Below are 19,021 nucleotides of genomic sequence, written 5' to 3'. Positions count from 1 at the left end.
TTTGTAGTTAGCGAGTCGTTTCACAGTACAAGTCCATTTCTCTCTCTCAAATCGTTGCCCAATCATCCATCTCTATAGAACTTGGACTGTGTGACATATCTGTTATTGTTGAACCGAGCGCTGGCTTCTACAGCCGTTGCACAATCAATTCCACACATAGCATACCACTCTTGATACATGGCCAAGAACGTTTCGTTCCATGCACAGATAGATGAAACCCCGGTGAATCGACTTTAGTATTGGTAAGTCCAACGCCAGGCCAGTAACCTTATGAGGTAGCAAGCTAACACGACCAGTCTTTGTTGTGGGCTCAGATAGCATACGGTAGGCAAAGTTCGGCTGGAGCATTGAGAGCTGTCATGATCATGCTAGGCCGAACACCATGAAGTGATAAGCAAAATAGCCTCAGAGATAGAAGGTTTTTACAGTCGATGGATACAAGAAGGTCAATCCGGTTCCTGCTGCTTGGCCATTGGCTATGCGGATTGTGGTTTTGTGCGTGGTATGAGTGATGTCTAGTGCATTGGAGGCGACCCGGCCGTACTACTGTGACGAAATGTGCCTCCATTGAACTACGTGAACTGATTGATGTGTAAAGAGAAGTCTGATCGGCCGAATGGATCCATATACAAGTGCGTATCTATTGCCGCATTGAACTGAAACTCCACTTAGCTTTCAACATCACTCAAAATATGTGCTGCGATAAGAGGCTAACAATAGCATAGTAAGATTTTAGAGATAAACAGGGTATATGATACTCAAGGGAATTTCGCAAATCGAACGCAGCTGTAGCCGGAGACTTAATGGCATGACCAGACTGATCTGAGGCTTTCAGCCACTCTCTTGTTTCTGCACACAGCAGCACACAGGACTCTCTTCGACACCTGAATGTTTCAAACTGTGGACTGTAAAGGACTGAATGTCGTCGGGTCCGGATGAAAATTACTTTCACGCCCTTCAGATCTTGAAGGTCTGCTATCCACCGAGGTCTGATATGATGCTTTTCTTGGTTGCGACCCTGGTTCCCAGGAAGTATCGAAGCTCGGCCGAGAGATTGACTTCTCGCTTGGTGCAGATTTCCAGGATGAGAAGCTCATGCTCGATCGGATAGAAGACCAAAAGGGGCTCTTCATGAGCACATTTGTCCAGAAAGCAGACATGGCGGGCACACAGCTGACCATGATTGTGCCAAAGATCTCGGCAAAACTAGACATGACTTAGCATGCGTAGGGTATAATGTAGTGAGAGCTCTTACGTGATGATGACGATCTTTCCTCCGTTCCATGTTGGATCTTTCCCGTCAAACACCTTGACTCGGAAGGCCAAGCACGCTGCACTCAAGACAACGAGGCTGCAATTACAAGTTAGTCGAGCAAAACAACCCTCAGTGCGCATGACCACTTACACAAGCCCAGTTAAAAACAGGAACACAAGACCGATCTTCTTTGCGGGACCCAGCTGTAGCTTCAGGATGACCGGAAAGGGGACGATGAAGATGAACAAATCAGCTGCGAGAGAGAAAACACCGATCATAACCGCAGACCATGCTGAACTCGAGCATCGCTGGAATGACGTGCCGTCCCAAGCTTCGCCCTTTCTGGGAATGCAGTACACTACAGCGATAATGATATTGGATCCGTAGAAGAGTGCCATAAGGAAGATGCAGGCGTACGAGGTGATTCTTAGCCATCTCACAACTGAGAATAAGCGGATGTAGAGAGCAAGAATGGCGGATTTAGCTGCCCATAGAGTAGGAGCTGCAATAATCTGTATGGACGCTTGGATCTTTGCCATTACTGTTAGTGTCTCGTCGGGTTGTTGCGACTGCAGCTTACCTGTATGTAAGACACCGTCAACACACTGAGTGGAACATCCCAAGCATGTGTCGATGATCCTCTTAGAGACACTGAGCATTTGTTAGCAAGTGTAGTGGCCGTTAGAGCAACTTGATGTATTACATTCGTGGTACAAAACCCAGTAGGCCATACCTCCGAGCTGAGCAACAATGCATAGGTCTGCACGATGAGTAAGCGAAGGGACACACGATATGATGCAGGAAGAACGTAGATCAACACATTCTTGAGCCGAGCCGAGCTCTAGTTTGCGAGGATCATGATAGACTTATACATACAGTCATCCAGGCAGAGCTTCTTTGAAAGCTTGATGTTCATAGCCAATCGAAACACGAGCATAATGCCACTCATGATCATCAACGTAACTCCAACGCCCAGACCAGCGGAGTACAAGGAAGGTGGGTTGACGAAATTTGGCGGATCGCCATTGGGATTTGGCATCAAGGGGACCCTGGAAAGGTCTGTGCCAGGTGGGATAGCATCCATGACTGATGATGAATTGACAAGGTTTGGATGCTGCCGTTGAAGTTTGCAGGAGTACGGGTGCTGCTGTAATCCAGTGAGATCTCTGCTCAATGGTTGCGCAAACCATATATACACCGGTCAGAAAGGCGCTCGGTCTGACAGTTCGTAGATGAACACCGAATGTAGTTAGACCCGGGTACTTGTGAGCACTAGTCAAGTAACGCGCTGACGGACAAAAATAGTGACAGTTGTCATTTATCCATCCGAAGGAATCTGGCTGCCAGCAATCGAATAGATACACTGATAGCACTTTTCAACATTTGTCCGTGTAGCGTTCGACATATCAATCTTTAGTCTCATGGGGTTTTCTGTAACCATCATGTCTGGATTGCGCGCTCGACAGAATCCGACAGTACCTATTATGTATTCGTTACTCAATTCAAGGTATGGCGATGGGCTTTCTAGCTGGTATCATGCGGTTAAGCTCCGAATAGTTGTCCAGAAACTTGCGTTGAAGCCCGCACTCTATTTCCTCGGTGGTGCCTATATCCGTGTGCAGGTACAACGGTACTTCGGCAGAAGGCTTGAGTGTTTCGCGTTTGGCTGGTACGATGTCCAAGGTATTTCTGCAGGTGATTGGACTGCATTGACCCCACGGACTCCGATACACTCAGCTGTGGGATTTGATGCAGGTGGTTGTCTCCAATTAGGATGGCGGGGCGGGGTCGGCGCTGTGCCACCCGCCGTGCCTCATAGACCCACAGCTTGGCGCCATACACCTGTATCTTCCGCAGCCCTGCACTTCTTTGCAATCCCCCAACTCCATCAATTCCTCTGATTTAATTGTCTCAACATCTTCAACCTCAACTTTGGGAAGCACCCTCAGACCTTAGCTGCTTTTCGCAATGTTCGAGCATTTCGAGCTCCGTCACTTTCCCCCACTCTTCATCGCAACCACCACAGCTTTCGGCGGCACAATGCCGCTCTGGAATCCCGAAAAGGCCATTCTGACCTTTGGTTTCCCTCAAAACATCGCAAGCTCTAGACCTGCTCATCCGGTCATGGCGGTTGGCTCGGCCCGCATCACCTGCACAGGCATTGCGCTATGGGCGCTTTACCTCAAGGGTCATCTTGAAGCAATGGATATCGTTCTCGCGTCATTGGGGTGGCTTGCACTGGTTGATGGGTATATTGTACTGCAAGAGAGTGGGCGAGGAAAGGCAACTTTCCGGTTCCTGAGCGCTGCAGTGGTCGCGATTTGGGGCATGCTGGGGATGACTGCTGGGAGATGATGAGACGGGCTTCTAGCGGACAACAACTTGTGAGATACCATGAGCATAGAAAATGGAATGCTGCGTCTTATTGGATTCTGATCCTGCGTTTTCACACAGGCTCAGCGCGCCTCGCTGACCGAACAGCGGCAACGCAGCCTTCTTATCACCCGAGCATGTTTCAGCCTCTCGCTTTGCCGCTTCTCAGTGAATTGTGGTGCCCCAGAGGTGAGGCCTAAGAACGTTATGAACGTAGTATCGGTCCCATGGTGGAGTTCGAATTCAATTCTGTTTGATAATTTGTCAACCTTTCGCCATCCTGGCGTTACACTAGACCCCACAGGTCAGTACCTTCTGGAGTAAGACCATACTGAACACGCTTGGATACGAGACCGACGCTATACTGAAAGTATTCAGCCTTTGTATGTTCAGAAGCTTCAGGGAAGAGAGATTTGACAAGTCGGAAGAGCGAATGGTGGATGGCTAGCGAATTAAACTTGCTCACAGGTCTGATAGTGACAAACAAGTACATCACCCATTGGTCGTAATCTGACTCGTCTAGTATGTCCAGTGGTTCGCCCAAATCGCCCATTGTACCGAAGGTGATACCTGCATATATGATCAGTGATCCCTCATTCTTCTCGCAGCATCCTTATGACATGGAACTACTGATAATGGCTACTCACAGTTAAAACAGTGCACCATGTCCCTCCCTGTTCCAAGAGATCTACCAGTTTATCAACGTACTTGGCAAATAGCCGCACCTGTAACCTCAGCGTTTGAGGAGTTGGACCCGTCAGACAATACCATGTAAATAGATATAGAGGCTGGCGTTGATTGATGCGGATGACGTCTTCGGAAAGTCACCTAGGCACGTGAGTAATAACGAAACTAACCAATAGCGTGACCCAAAATACATTTCATAGTGGTGTTGCAGTCGCCATGCGCCACTCTACAAAGGCTCAACAATTCTGTTTCACGTCGGTGTTTGTTTAAACTTTGCCCAAGTGTCAAGATTAAAGCAGAACTAAGATAAAGAGTGAAAGAGCGTATACGCGTCCAACCATTGACCAGCAGCCGCGTTTGTACTATATCAAGCCCACCAGGTCCAATGTGTCCATCAGATGCCTTTCGTCCAGGAATTGAGCCTCCGGCTTCCAGATTCCGAGCACGAGTCCAGCGCGCCCGCAGTTTATGAGCATCTTCTGTTCGCTGGGTAATCAACGACCGTGAACGTGTTGAAGTGATTCGGATGCGAGATGAGACTTTGCTTGCCCCGTCATTGGTACGAGCTGTTAGCGCCGCCGCCGGCCTGCGATACTTATACGGGGAGGTGCTGACGTGCATGCGCACTTGCTGCCATTGTTCCGATATCCGTGGCGCTGGTAGGTAATCATTAACCAAACTGCGGAATCGCAGAAATCGCGTATAAGATACACGACAGGGGGTGTTCGCTTGTAAAACACATCTCTGGGGTTTGATGCGGGGAGTGGGCCTGCGGACAGCACCATCTGATGTGGGGCTGGCGCGACTAGGCCAACTTAAGGTTCTACCGTCTTACACCTCCCACGTTTCCCTTCGACAGTCTCTCAGACCGCCGACGACCCCTTCCTATGAGCGCCTAGCTTTTATATCAAGGTAAATATCGCCAGTATGTCTGGAAGTGGTGTAAGGGCCGGTAGCAGCAAGCGATCGCGCCACACATGCCTGAACTGCCGGTGAGTTCCGTTTACCCGTGTTCCTCGCGCACATGTCTGTTCCCTCTCACGTATGGTTGGTCATAGGGAACGCATCTTCGTACATCTGACAACTAGGATAGAAGGAAAAAGGTGAAATGTCATGGCGAGCAACCCTCATGCAGCTTCTGCGCCCGACTCCTTCAGAAGTGTGTCTATCCGAACCAAGGCTGGACAACAATGGCCCACCGGTCGTCAATCTTTGGTGATCCTGAGGCAGAAAACGAGATCTACGTATAATACTGCGTCCCCATCGAGAGTGCATCAGCTAAACTTTGGGAAGGCCGATTTTGCTCTTAGCACGCCGCGCATTGAACCGCAATTAAGCAGCGCCTCAAGGTATCGTAACCTTTTTCGTACAGTGAATGACCTATGACTGATACAGTTTGTTCATTACAGGGAGATCAATACAGCTGAAATGGTGCCGCCGATAGACTGGCAACTCCTCGCGGATATTCCGCAGATACTCTCTGTTGGCCAACCATCTCACACCCTGGCCGAAGGCCAAGTCACGTAAGCTTGAAAAATCTTTATTTGACCGGTCTGACAGCTTTTATATGAGCAGCGCGTCGACCGCTCTTCCACCAAGTCACGTCTTGCACGCAACCGTGGACCTCTATTTCGAGCTTTGCCACAATCAACCATACTGTTTTTTTCACGAAGCAACGTTCAGGTTTCAATTGTTTAACGGCCAGCTGCCACAGTACCTGCTTTTGGCTGTGCTCGCAATGTCCCGACGATTCTCGCACGATCCGTTCTACGAGAACAATGGTCTCCATTCGAGCGAGAGATATGCTTCAGAAGCTTGGAGTGAGGTTGTTCGACAAGCGTTCGATTCTGAAAGCGGGCTCAATCATCGCTTGGTTCAAGCAGCCACTATGCTAGCGATCTACGATTTTACAGGTACGGGGTAATATCTCCCAAGAGACACAGTACAGCTAATGGAAGTAGCATGCAAGCATGGAACCGCCTGGATCAAGATAGGGGTCGCAGTTAGTCTTGCACAGGCTTTGAGGATGATGACAGAACCCTCCCCTACATTGCCTTTCTCCACTCAGGAGGAACTCCGCCGTACTTTATGGTCCATATTCCTCCTCGATAAAATGGCGACTTGCGGTAGGGACCGACCATCGCTATTCTTGGATCGAACTATCGACCTGCAGCTGCCCTGCAATGAAGACTCCTTCACGACCTCGACGCCCGAAAAGGTCGTCACTTTAGAAAATCTGCCCCATCTTGATGACTCAGAAATGGAAAGTCTAAGGTCATTTGCACCATCAATAGGTCTTGCATCTATCCTGAGTCAAAGCGCAAGCTATGCTTTCGAACACAATAAGAGCGCCGGTCAGCAGCCGCCATGGGTTCATACGTCTGAGTATCAATCCATTTGTTCCCGGCTCACACGCTTTGAGACGTTCTTTGACTGCTATGGAGATATGCAGGAGCACATTTTAAACAACGAACACACGAGCCACAGAGGTACCAAACAGGTCACTGAGTCCGACATCTTTGCTTTTGTCCTGTATCATCTCTGCTACTGTTTACTACATCACCCATTTTTGCTTCGACGTCGATTAGAGAGATGTGGAACCAGAGCTCCTGTTAGCTTTCTTACCCAAGCACTCGAAAGTTGTTCGAGCCATGCCCAAGAACTCACACGGACTTTGGCAAACGCAAGATACGCAGGATACCGAGTGTCAGCAACGTTCTTCAGCTACAGTTTACTTGTAGCCGGCTCGATACACAGCTTGTTTCAACATTCTCCTAACGCCGTCACTGGTTCGAGATCGCTGGAAGCTTTGCAGAATTGTATGACACACATTACCGAAAAGGCCAGATACTGGAAAAGCTCACTTCGAATGGTGCGTAGATACACACTCACTCTGTTTCCGAGAACTGACCCAAAGATACTTGCAGGCGAGGGCACTTTCGCAGTTCTCTCTTGACTCGGCTCGCTACGCTTTCTTGATCGAATCCTCTGCCCAGATCATGTCCCTAGAACCTGCAGATATCGAACAGCTTTACGCTCTCTGTGATTACGGGACGATGTCTATGCCCTCAAGTGATGGTTTGTCTGATACAGGCACGAAAGATGCTGGAATACCCGGACTCATGCATGCTGCACTCATGGGGGAAAGAAGTCCGACTGTGGCATATGAAGAATATGGCGGTCATATTGATGGTATCATACCGCAGATGTTTGGCCACCACGATGCCAGTACTATGATGGACAACTTTTACTCCGCCCTCGGTGGACCCAATGGACTCAACGATGCTACAGCTGGTCCGTAAGGGCTTCAAGTGCGAGGATGTTCTAATTGCTTACACCTTTCACCCTCCAAAGCTGAAAGTCGGTCTCAACTAGTAAGGTGCAGCGAGAAAGAAATGCAAAGGCAGTTTTTTCACTTGTTCGACATGCACTTTGCAACCTTCACAGCTGCTGTCTCTCTTGCAGGAGTCTGTTCCGCTTGGACCCGCACTGGAGATGGGAGATGGGTTGCAAACAACGTTTACCATAATATTGGAGCAGGTATATGGTCTTCCTACTTTCAAGCAGTTCAGTTCGGACTCTTGCTGATACATTCGTAGTCAACGCGCAAGAACCATGCACGATAATGAACACGATGACCTACTTACACAACAATGAGAAGTGTGCTTACTGGCAAGATGATCGCGGTAACATGTTCCATGGCAGTACGTATTTGTATCTTAATGCCCTTATCCATTACGCTCACCTAGTACATAGGCTGTCGCCTTCTTAAATTCTCCTCTACAGTTACATGCGTCTAGCCAGAGCCTTACTAGTTTACAAAATCGTTTGAAGTGAGCTCACTTGATTCTCAGTCCAAACATATGGATGTTGTAACTGGGAAGTAAAGAATGCACGTAAACATAGTGGGACGGAGAATGAGAGAACAAGGAGGGGTAGTGATAGAAAGGTGTTTGCCGGACCAGCCAAATGGGATCTTCCTCATCTTTTCGAATCATTGAAATTGAACAAATACCCGTCTTCCATTTTGGACATCTAAGCACGATATTCATGTCTTGGGGGGGGGGGGGGGGGGGGTTGATTCTCAGTCCAAAGGCTTCGAGTTTGCAATGTGAGGAAGTAGACGGTTTGTTGACAGGAAACCTCCATTAAAGAAGGTAGAGGAGAGGAGATGTGTGCTGTCCACTGTCTAAGTTATGAAACGTTGAATTTCTCAAACCCAGAGCAAGATACGTCTTTCAGGGAGCTTGAATTTCACATCATATAACCTACTTTGTGGACATTTCAAATGGTGTGCAAGTCTTGAAAGTTGGGAGACGGAATAGGCAGGAATGTATAGAGAGGATTCGTGAAGTACAGCAATGAGGAGTGAAGGTGCGATTACCCCTGTAGCTCTAGACTCTGATCTTTTTAAGTTCGTGGCAATGGTCATGACAGCCTACTGGTTTAATCTGCAGATATGAAAAGCTCCCCCTCAATATTGAATTCCAGACCTTTGTCCACGGAAGATATAGTTCGCGGAAATGGACATCTGAAGGAAGTGCAGCATACACAGAACAGACATGCGAGAAGAGAGGCAAGTCTCCGGGAAAAGTGTGAAACATCAATGGTGTACGATGAGAATAAATCTGAGAAATCAAATAGAAGACCTATCGCTGATGTCGACTATCTCTTTTCCACATAAATGTCTACATCTTCGTTTTGTGAAACGTATTCATTCTTTTTGAGCATTGGGCCAAGTGTGGGAGAAAGAAATGACCGAAGGGCGAGACCCTAAGATGTAGTTGCGCTCTTCGCCAAACTACTAGCGTCTTATAGGTCATTCTCGAGCATTGGCATAGCAAGTATTAATGTCTGCTGTTGATTTTGAGGCATGACATCCAGCCTCTGAGTTCTATGTGCGGACTTCGGGCTGTCTCTTCTCATCTTGTAGGAAAAACAAGAAGAAAGGGAAAGAAATTTCAGATATAGATTGATAGCGTATTAATTTGCGCTGCTGGCAAATTTCCTACTCCCGAGAAGCAGGATATGAGACACACACCCCAGCGGTTGGGAGTATTCCAGGCATTCACAGCCAAGGGACCGGTCTTGAACACACCTTTCAAGTTCTTTGATTCATAATGAGAAGTAACTGCGGGCGCAACAGACAGAGCAAACGAAGAGAGAGGAAAGATTCGATGATATGTTGTCACTTTCGTCGAATCTGTGGGAGTCAGACATTTATCATACACTGGCATCTTTGAACACCTCTTCAGGCCGGCCGTTTTTTTTACGAGACTTAGAGTAAAGACAAGAGAAAGAAAAAAGAACACACGACCGAAAGTAAGTCAAATCTCCACGCGCCGTAGCATCGATGGAACATGCTTTTTCGGAACCAATCTAGATCAGGCCATACATACTTTCTCGGAATCAACTTCCAACGGCTACCTTGTCGGAAACTTGTTTTCTAGACTCCAATTCGATTGTTTAGGTCTGATTATCTGAATCGGGAGATGAGAACAAGATGTCTGTGCACCTGTGAGGTAAGGGAACGCATTCCCACACTCTGAGACACAAGACATGCCTTTGTTGTCCCATGGCTCCAAGCTCCTCGGGTTGAGGCATCAGGTTTTTATCTCAATTATTCGAATTTCAACGCAGACGAATAGTGTGAGTATACGATATCGTGGCATACAAACATCTGTGGTAAGTCGAAACACGTAAATAGAGGACTCAGACACGGGAGTGGATCACACCATTATAGTTCATTTTCCATCATTCTATTTCGAGAACTCAGAGGCGTTGAGACGTTATAGGTAGAATTGTACACATTCGCAGAGAGAACACTTTTATAGATTCCTGAATGAGAAAGCTCCAGATAAGAGAACATCAGCAGGCTGTTTCAAAGTATCAGACATCTGAGCTGTCGCATGCTGCTTTGTGATTCAGCGTTCTGAAAGTCAAGTATGCCGAGGGAAAATTGAAATGCAGTAAAGAGAGATAGGAGACAGAAAGTGGAGAGGAAACAAGAACGAGCTTTATGCCGTCAGTGGGACATAGGTCTGGGAAGCTAAGACAAAAGACATGTTACTTTGTGTTGGTTTTCAATAATAGGCTTCCAACACACATGTTTCAACTCCTTCTTTTTAATCCCTCTCTTTGAAAGGTTGAGAATGGGGACAAGTGTATTTGACCTCCGCACACCGCAAGTTACATGCGTTCCATTGGCACGGAAAAATGCACGTATCGAATTCCTGCTGTTTATTTCAGGACACGAGTGGCTCATGGTTATGTGTGGTGTCTAGATCTCCAGATGTTCAGAAATGTGATAAAAAACACAGGAGGGGGCGAGAAAGCAATAGAGAGAAGTGAAAAGAGTTTTTATTGCATCACGCAAGAAGTCACGCAGCGCAAGATGCCAAAGACTTCGTGTCGAGCACGATCTTAATCCGCTTAGTTAGCGGCGCTTTATACCGGTTGCGAATGCACTACTGGACCACGGGCAAGAAGACATTTCCCCTCACAGCATGTAGCGCTTGGTAGGACGTTAGCTGAAGCGTATCGAGTGACGTGCAAGGACTCCTTCAGCGATAGCAACTCCCAGAGGGCGCACTAAATTCGCTCAGACTTCGCAGCAGCCTTGACTCTGCCAGATCCGTGTCACCAGGCACGCGGGCGCCGCTCGAACAGAAGTCTCAGAAATTACTGCACCCTGTTGGAGTAAGGATTTCAACATCTTTCCAACCCACGGCATCATCTGGTCATCTTACTATCGGGTCTGGGTTCCCGGTCGTATATCCTGGTTCGGAACAGGAAGCTCAGCAGTCGAGGTGTCTGACGAGGACAGTTCGGATAGCTTAGGGGCCGCAGGAAGCTCATAAGTCTCGTTCGATGTTGGCGCTTCATGCCTGTAGATCTTGGCTTCTAGCTGCTTGGGTGGCACATGTCCATGCCCATTACCATTCATGTCTACTCCGGGTAACTCCAAAGGCACGTTGCTGGCGTTTGCGGCTCTCTTTCGTCGCAGCCAGAAGAAAATGCAGAGCACTGCAAGTCCAAGCACAGCGACGGGTATCCCTACCCCGAGGCCAATCTTTGCACCTGTACTGAGGCCTCCTGAGTCGGAGCTCTGTTGCGCGTCGCTGCTGGTTGTGGAACTGCTCGATGAGGGACTGTTAGATGAGGGACTGCTAGATGAGGGACCGCTCGATGAGGTACCGCTCAATGAAGGACTGCTCAATAGCTCTCCAGGTGTAACGGTCGCTGTTTCTAGTATAGTTTTCTCTATAAAGACAGTGGATATGGATTGTTTAGACGGTGTGCCAGACTGCACCAGGTCGGGGATTTTGGCGTATGCAACAGGTGCGGCGGCGCTGAATGTCAGCTCCTCCATACTGCAACAGGTCGTGTTGATGTTGTCCGTCTTTGGCCATTTGAAAAGGCTAACGCCAACAATGGCGCAGCACCAAGAGTCTCGTCCTGGACACTGCATGGCAAGGCCCGTATTTCTATCAGGTTCTGGACAAGGCAGGTCAGTCTCCACACTCGGTATAAATCGTAGATCTGACATTCTGAACTCACCAATTGTCCCGCAATATTTGGGACATGCTGGGTCCTGCCAGGTCTTGTCTGTGCAACCATCTCGAATGTAATAATTTCTCTTGTTAATCCATTCCGCCTTCGCACAGAAGCCATTTGTTAGACAAGTGTCACCGACCGCGCAGCATGTTGAGTGGAGACCAGCAGCTACGGCAGTCAAATTACACGGTAGGTGCGACTTGTCATCCCATGTTGTTTTCGCGCCTTTGGTATTGTAACATGGCCAGTCGAGGCCATTTGTGTCAGTTTCGGCCATTGACACGAGGAATGTAGATTGGAGGACACGAAATCGTCAAGCAAGCGATCGCGCAAACAGGGCTACCATTTTTTCGCAGTCATTGCGTCTCTCTTGTAATTGTGGCCGTGACAGCATGTAAGGCATCCTGCCTAGTCTTCTCGCACATTGCAACAATTGCAGGATTGTTGCAGGATTCCGTAGCAGTTGCAGGAGTCCGTACGACGTCCATGCTTACTGCTTCAGCCTTAACAAGGCTATTTCTGCGCTGTTGCCGTGTGCTTAGCGCGCCACCAATGAGAAGCGACATTGCCAAGCCACTTGGCTGCCTCGTGTTTGTCCAATATTGGTTTCCTGGTTCCCGGCTGTGGGCTCCGTTCATGATCTCGATGATTTCATCGGCAGCGATGCTTTTTTAGGCAGTATGCCGCGATGTGAGGACTACTCTCATTGAACTCGTTGCTTCCAGAACGATACCGAGACCAGATTTCCGGATTTTCAAGTTGCGCGCCCTTTCTCAACGTGCAGCTAAACCTGAATCAGAGTTGTCCATCGATGCGTCGTTCTTTCGAGATCGCATCCCGCTGCCAGGCCAATCCTCCAATCAATCGCGGTATCTGGCGCCAGCCAACATCTACATAGCTCTCGATATTCATGACGTCAGTAGAAGAAAAGTTCGGACACAAGAACGGAACACGCACAGCTGCTCTTCATCCATTTCTTACATGAGCATTGTCGGATATGTGCTCTTCGCCTTTCACTTGAATGGTAAGTCTTCTGGAGCAGAACCTTGCAGATAAGTTAGCGTACCTTCAGCATAACGGAGAGAAAGAAATGTATGCGTTCTCCGAGGACTCGGGGGCAGACACATGAGCCTGTCGTTCGCTTCTTCCAAGACATAGACTTTGCAGACATGTATTTTCTAAGCTTGGATATTGCAACTTAAAAATACTGACACAGAGAGGAGGAGAGACAGAACGTCATAGCGCAAGTGCGGATACCGCCTGTCTATCTATTAGGTCCTAGAGCTAGGAAAAGCATGTATCATGTGCGTTCCTATATATTAGCCTTATCTAACTGTTAGGCTCAAGCAGCATAGAGATAAACGTTATTAAGTTAAATAAAACACATCCTCTACTTTAACTTCTATAATATAAGATACTAGAATACATAGTAGGGAGGTGGATGACGCAGATCAGGGGCCAAGCGCATTATTCCATTCGGTACTGGTTTTACTCCAGAGATCACTATGTTTGTGGGTACCCAGTCTCAAAGTGACTCTGATAAACATCAGGCCGCAACTTCCATCGCGTTCAAAGTCTTGCTTTGACTCTATTCCTCCATTCTATCTTCTTGAGAATAGCCCTTTGTATTTTGCCGCTCGAGGTTCTGGGAAGAAAACCTCTTGTCACGAATTCTATCTTCCGGGGGTATTTGTATGGAGCAGCATACTTCTTGCAAAAACCCTGTAGCTGTTCTCTGAGATTGTTCTGGTCAGCATCTTTGAACTCTGCTGTTAGAACGACGAAGGCTTTGACAACCTCGCCCCTTGTATCGTCTGGAGAAGATACTATCACGGATTCAGCAACGGCCGGATGCATATTTAGTGTCGATTCCACCTCGAACGGGCCTTGTATGTGATCAGTTCTTCTTGTGACCATGCATGAAGAGTATACGAACGCACCTATTCGGTAACCAGAGGTGTTGATGACATCATCCGCCCGGCCCACAAACCAGATATAGCCGTCCTCATCACGATATGCCTTATCGCCGGTCAAGTACCATGTCTTGACCTCTCCGTTCGTTGTATAAGTTTTTTCCTCTCGGTGGACCGTGGTTCCACTTTCAACGTACCCATCGAAGATCCCGAAGAAGTCGCTTTTATCTTTCCCAGCACTCAATAAGACTGCCATATCACCTTCCTCCCCATCAGCTGTGTCGGCTCCAGTGGAAGTTATAACGTGCAGGGGTACACCTGGTGCGGGCTTTCCCATGGATCCTGGCCGAATTATGGATCCTTTGAGGTTACCACACAGCAAAATTGTTTCAGTCTGACCATAACCCTCGTGTATTTCCAGCCCAGTCATCTGCTGCCATCGCCTAGTGACCTCGGCGTCAAGTGCCTCGCCGGCAGCTGTGCAGTGTACTAACGCCTTCGGACGGTTCTGCTTGAAGTGTTCTTGTGTTTGTGTTGAAACCAAGTGTCGGAAAACGAGGGGCGCGGCGCAAAGCGTGGTAATTGGATATCGGTGCAAGATATCGATCGTTCGTTGGGGTCTGAAAGCCTGACGATCATCGTATACAAAGAGTGATGCGCCGCAATTCCAAGCTGCAAAGAAAGACCACGCAGCCTTTCCCCAACCTAGAAGTCGCAGGGTCAGCATCAAGTCTTACTTCTTGTAGTTCTCAGCAAAGGTATCCCATACCCTGTTCTGCAGTATTCCAAAGAACTCTACCTGGAGCTAGCTGGTACCAGTACTTGCCGGTGTTTACGTTTGCTATGCCACATCAGTACCATTGAATAGCGGAAAACTCTAAGTTCTTACCAAGAGGGTAAGAGATTTGGTTGTGGCCCACCATCTTGGGTGGTCCCGATGTCCCTGAAGTGAAATAGATCAAAGCCGGACGAGACCAGTGTCTCTGCATTGCTTGGAACTTCGCGTCTGCAGAAATCGTCTCCAGCGAGGAGTAGAGCGAGATAGCTTGATTACTTGGACCATCCCCAACTTGGATGACTTTCTCAACTGTTGGGCAGACTTGTTGGATAGACAAGAATTTCGCAACACTGACTGCATCCCCGATGAATACCTTGGCTGCGCTTTTGACGCATCTGTACTGTATGTCTTTCTCGGTGCACAAAGTTGTTGCAGGAGAAAGAACGATTCCACTGCGAAGGGCTCCAATTGCTATTTCCCACCTTCAACAAATCAGCAAATCCTCACAGGAGACGTTGTGCAAACCAACCATGCAGGTACTCGGGGAAGAATCATAATCATCGTATCGCCCTCTTTCAAGCCCCATTGCTCAAACAAGACAGCGATACGGTGCGATTGGCGTGCAAAATATTCAAAGCTCATAGTCTTTGTGCAGCTCTCATCTTGCGACACCCACTGCATGGCTTGTAGATTGCCTGGCTGGGCTGCCCAATAGTCGATGACATTGACTGCGAAATTGAAGAATTCTGGTCTTTGGGAAGCCATCGCGGGAAAAAGAAAGCAACAAGGTTGCTTGTCATAAGAATCGGATTCGACTGAGTAACTATAGTAGCTCTATAGGTAGTACTCTTACAACCTTTCCGTATTTCCAGCTCCAAGGCTACATACCTATCGAGATTCAATGTTTAGTTTCTGCGGTCATTCCTCTAGTCGCGGCATACAGCAGCCTCGGTTGCGTACTCTGCCTTTCTGGACCCGAGGGATGTTGCTTGAGACTTTGGGGGAAACTAGCTACCCCAGATGTTGCACGTGGTAGGTGTGTGGGGACGGGCTTGGCGCGGGCTTGGCGCGAGCAGTGGCGCGTTATTGCCGAACTCGGCATCTCACGAAAGATGATGCACAATTAGGGATGTTGTGAGCGAGGGAATAGTCCATCAGACTGCAAACTTACGCGTCTTGACTCTGTATCATTCTATCCACCAGATCATCAGCACGTTGTACTCCAGCCAGACACTTGAAAACATCCTTTACACCTGCCGCAAATCCGTTCAACTCTCGTTGCATTGGTTTCTAGCTGCCTACATCGCTGCCTTGGATAGCAAATCTTGGCTCTCGCCTCGCGATGGAGCGACCAACATATGACCTTGTAAATATCGATTTGGAAGACTCGGGTCGAATCGCGATCGTAAAATACAATCGGCCCAAGTCAGGAAATTCTCTCCATCCGGACCTCCTCTCACAGATGTTGTCTGCCATAAAGTGGGCAGACAGTCAGCCTGGAGTACAGATCATTGTTCAGACAGGCGAAGGCAAATTCTTTTGTTCCGGGATGGACTTGATGGACACGCAGGGGCACATGTCGTTCGCTCTGGGTTCCGACTTCCACCAACTGAACAAGACCATCATCTCTTCCCAGAAGCTGCTCATAGCTGCTGTCAACGGCCCAGCTGCTGGCTATGGCGTGAGTAGTCTTGCACTCTTTGACCTTGTCTATAGCGTGCCTAATGCTTACTTCTTCACGCCTTTTGTTAAATGGGGAATGGCTACTGAAGGAGCCTCGAGCTACACGCTCCCTAGAATTATGGGGTATCAGAAAGCCGCCGCGCTCTGTTTGGCTGGGGAGAGGATTACCGCTAAGGAAGCAGAGGCATTGCACTTGGTGACCAAAGTTTTGCACAAGGAAGGAGAGTCGTTTCTACGCGCAGTGATTGATATTGCACGTCAGATTCTAAAATCGCCGCCGGGGGCTATACGAACAACGAAGATGCTCATGAAGCAGCCAATCCTTCAGCATCTGCTTGATGCAAACGATCGTGAGTGTGCAGTCATCCACAAGGAGAGATATGGTTCAGCGGAGTACGAAGCGGCGGTCGGTCAGTTCAGAGCTGAGCAAGAGCACAAACGTCAGTTCAGGGGAAAGCTCTAGATTACGAGTTGCTTGCTTGTTAGGCCCATCTTAATAGAGATTCTCAAGCTTACTATAGTAAACTCCTCTTCCTTACAAGGATTGGCTATATAGTTCTGAAGCGACGTGGTAGTTGTGAGCTCAGACACGTGAACAACAGTCCATAGATACTTAAGGTGTCAAGATATGTCAAGATCTGGAAGTCACTTGAATAATCACTTGAATTGATCGCGCGTAGTTGAATACAATAAGTCCATTGAAGCTAATGACAGAGGATCGATAGCAGTCGCGGTCAAATTTGGGACCCTTTTGATATAAGAGTTGAAGACTTGAGCAAGACCATGTTCTATCATCATACCTGCTCACTCCCAGCATCAAAGTTATACTACCTGCGCGCCACTAGCATAAGTACATTCGAAGTCCTCCGCACTGAAGTCCGGGCTTTTGCCTTTAAACGTTGGTTTCTTTGGATACGGGCAGAGGAGGTTTGTGCGCCTGCGTGGGTCGGTGCCTATCAGGGATTCAGGTGCTGTACCCTTCTCTACCCAGGCAACAAGAGCATCGAAGGTTCCTTCAGGTAGTCCACCAATTCCACCCATACAATGTTCAACGCCTGGCGCTTCAAACAGGCGGTAGTAATCGTGAACACGGGTGTCTTTTTGAGCGACCGCGTCGTAGTACCTGCGAGAGCCGTGGTAAGGAATGAGCTCATCCGCCTGGATCAGCAATGTTAGTCAAGGGGCTCGAAAATTCTTTGGGGATGTGTACTCACAAGCCCATGGAATGTCAATAGCTTTCCCCCAGCCTCTCGGAAGTTAGTAAGGTCTGGCGATTTGGTACCCATGATAGACGTGTACTCATTGACGCTCGAACGAAATGCGTTGACGTAATCTTCCCGCGTCATCTTATTAACGTCAAAGTCAGGGTCTTTTGCTGCAAAAAGCCGAATCCAGTCAGTGAAAAGTGTGTTTCGGTCAAGCGTACAGGTTCCGTTTGCTGAGCACGTGGTTCCCAGTATCACGGTTACGTTGGAAGTGTATCCAGCGCCGGGCCAAAGAAGGGTGCCATTGGCTGTACGCAAACCATGCCATACTGCATCCATGGCAGCAGCAGCAGCGCTTGAGATGTTAGCAGGGCCCGGTGGTGACGCGGAGCTGCAGTTTGCGGGACTTCCGACCAAGGTGTATGGGTCGAAGAAGCAGGCATCCGGATCTGATATGATGCCATCAATGAGACCATCCAGACCATCACAAGCTGCTGTAACAGCTCGTCTGAGAGTCTGATACTCGCAGGGGTACGGTTGTTCACCAATCTCTCTCAGAACCTGTTGCGGGAACGCGGATGTCATGAAGAATTCGGCGTAATTGATCGCGGGAGCTGCTGCTGCAATGCCGTCAAACACATCCGGATATCTTTGAGCAAACATGTAGCCCTGCCTTCCACCTTGAGAACACCCATTCCAGTAGGACTGTGAAGCGGCTTTGCCGTAAAAGCTGTCAATGACAGCCTTTGTAGCCAGAGCTCCATCGTTGAGTGCTTTAGCAGCGAAATTTTGAAGTGTCAGGTAGTCGACATTTCCTGGACTTATAAGTGCCCAGTCTTCTGAGCTATATGGATCATCGGTCGGTACCCCTGCATCGACCGTCGACGTGACGTAGCCTCCACCGACAGCACCCTTCATTGATCCAAAGGAACTAACATCGCCACCCGCGACCCAACCGCCACCACCGACCATTTGGAGACGTCCATTCCAGGCGGAAGGAAGGGGAAGCCAGATCTGGGTATGCAGAGTATCGTGTTGGCCTGGATGGGTGTGTGTCAGGGTAACATTACAAAAGTCGACAGGTTGAACCCCAACAGGTCCGTGGTTGAGGTATGTATCAGAAGCGCCAGCAGGCAATGAGTAGTTTTGTACCAGGGATGCTTCAACGGACAGAAACTCTGCGCCAAATACAGTAGGAAGAGGTATAGCGCTGGGCGTACAATTGGCAGACGAAAACGAGAGAGCCATCTTTGATGGTTTCAGGGACGCGATTGAGCAGTTGGTGTTTCAAAAATCGAGACTGAGTCGAATAGATATATATATCACTTTTGGATGACCTCAAAATCCCTTTAATTCACTCGAAGGATAGCCTAGCGTCATGTTTGTCGACGCACAGAGAGGTTCACGGACCGAGGCGAGGCTAAAGCTGAAGTCGCGCAACACATAGCTAACGACGTTCATAGTTAATGTTGATCACCTATTCAAGTACCCTGGTCGCTACCGAGGTTAATATCAGCCTAACGTGACTACTGCTAGCAAACAACACTAAGCCCAGATTCCAGCTGATTAA

The 19,021-nt window shown here is 48.5% G+C and overlaps 8 protein-coding genes across 8 annotated transcripts; 3 read left to right on the top strand and 5 right to left on the bottom strand.

The window, feature by feature from the left end:
• Window positions 1-893: 893 nt before the first annotated feature.
• On the bottom strand, window positions 894-2,339 carry C7974DRAFT_301211 (uncharacterized protein; the record flags this gene model as incomplete). Its single annotated transcript, XM_046137839.1, has 6 exons — window positions 894-1,206; window positions 1,256-1,351; window positions 1,406-1,785; window positions 1,836-1,906; window positions 1,959-2,015; window positions 2,132-2,339. The coding sequence occupies 6 exons, from the start codon at window positions 2,337-2,339 to the stop codon at window positions 894-896; spliced, it is 1,125 nt and encodes a 374-aa protein (XP_046000941.1).
• Window positions 2,340-3,094: 755 nt separating this feature from the next.
• Window positions 3,095-3,762, top strand: C7974DRAFT_92762 (uncharacterized protein). The gene has a single exon (XM_046147531.1). The coding sequence runs from the start codon at window positions 3,224-3,226 to the stop codon at window positions 3,608-3,610; it is 387 nt and encodes a 128-aa protein (XP_046000940.1). The 5' UTR covers window positions 3,095-3,223; the 3' UTR covers window positions 3,611-3,762.
• Window positions 3,722-4,405, bottom strand: C7974DRAFT_92769 (uncharacterized protein). Its single transcript, XM_046147532.1, has 3 exons — window positions 4,276-4,405; window positions 3,941-4,198; window positions 3,722-3,877 (listed from the first exon to the last, which is right to left on the bottom strand). The coding sequence occupies exons 1-3, from the start codon at window positions 4,292-4,294 to the stop codon at window positions 3,834-3,836; spliced, it is 321 nt and encodes a 106-aa protein (XP_046000939.1). The 5' UTR covers window positions 4,295-4,405; the 3' UTR covers window positions 3,722-3,833.
• A 747-nt stretch (window positions 4,406-5,152) lies between these two features.
• C7974DRAFT_92710 (fungal-specific transcription factor domain-containing protein) lies at window positions 5,153-7,652 on the top strand. The gene is made up of 7 exons (XM_046147530.1): window positions 5,153-5,307; window positions 5,409-5,559; window positions 5,609-5,664; window positions 5,725-5,838; window positions 5,891-6,228; window positions 6,277-7,187; window positions 7,243-7,652. Exons 1-7 carry the CDS (start codon window positions 5,243-5,245, stop codon window positions 7,615-7,617), a joined length of 2,010 nt encoding a protein of 669 aa, XP_046000938.1. The 5' UTR covers window positions 5,153-5,242; the 3' UTR covers window positions 7,618-7,652.
• Window positions 7,653-10,769: 3,117 nt separating this feature from the next.
• On the bottom strand, window positions 10,770-12,323 carry C7974DRAFT_468415 (uncharacterized protein). Its single transcript, XM_046146395.1, has 2 exons — window positions 11,876-12,323; window positions 10,770-11,812 (listed from the first exon to the last, which is right to left on the bottom strand). The coding sequence occupies exons 1-2, from the start codon at window positions 12,147-12,149 to the stop codon at window positions 11,064-11,066; spliced, it is 1,023 nt and encodes a 340-aa protein (XP_046000937.1). The 5' UTR covers window positions 12,150-12,323; the 3' UTR covers window positions 10,770-11,063.
• Window positions 12,324-13,289: 966 nt separating this feature from the next.
• C7974DRAFT_326729 (uncharacterized protein) lies at window positions 13,290-15,553 on the bottom strand. Its single transcript, XM_046138994.1, has 5 exons — window positions 15,093-15,553; window positions 14,675-15,045; window positions 14,555-14,626; window positions 13,813-14,490; window positions 13,290-13,758 (listed from the first exon to the last, which is right to left on the bottom strand). Exons 1-5 carry the CDS (start codon window positions 15,326-15,328, stop codon window positions 13,442-13,444), a joined length of 1,674 nt encoding a protein of 557 aa, XP_046000936.1. The 5' UTR covers window positions 15,329-15,553; the 3' UTR covers window positions 13,290-13,441.
• A 137-nt stretch (window positions 15,554-15,690) lies between these two features.
• C7974DRAFT_446212 (ClpP/crotonase-like domain-containing protein) lies at window positions 15,691-16,709 on the top strand (the record flags this gene model as incomplete). The annotated part of the gene is made up of 1 exon (XM_046145587.1): window positions 15,691-16,709. The coding sequence occupies exon 1, from the start codon at window positions 15,906-15,908 to the stop codon at window positions 16,707-16,709; it is 804 nt and encodes a 267-aa protein (XP_046000935.1). The 5' UTR covers window positions 15,691-15,905.
• A 359-nt stretch (window positions 16,710-17,068) lies between these two features.
• Window positions 17,069-18,699, bottom strand: C7974DRAFT_371950 (Tannase/feruloyl esterase; the record flags this gene model as incomplete). The annotated part of the gene is made up of 2 exons (XM_046140046.1): window positions 17,069-17,404; window positions 17,461-18,699. 2 exons carry the CDS (start codon window positions 18,697-18,699, stop codon window positions 17,069-17,071), a joined length of 1,575 nt encoding a protein of 524 aa, XP_046000934.1.
• Between the last annotated feature and the right edge of the window lie 322 nt (window positions 18,700-19,021).

This window comes from Boeremia exigua, assembly GCF_020726555.1.
Source record: "Boeremia exigua strain MPI-SDFR-AT-0100 chromosome Unknown C7974scaffold_2, whole genome shotgun sequence".
NCBI lineage: Eukaryota > Fungi > Ascomycota > Dothideomycetes > Pleosporales > Didymellaceae > Boeremia > Boeremia exigua.
The sequence above is the reverse complement of the archived record's forward strand: the minus strand, read 5'-3'. Positions and strand labels throughout refer to the sequence as shown.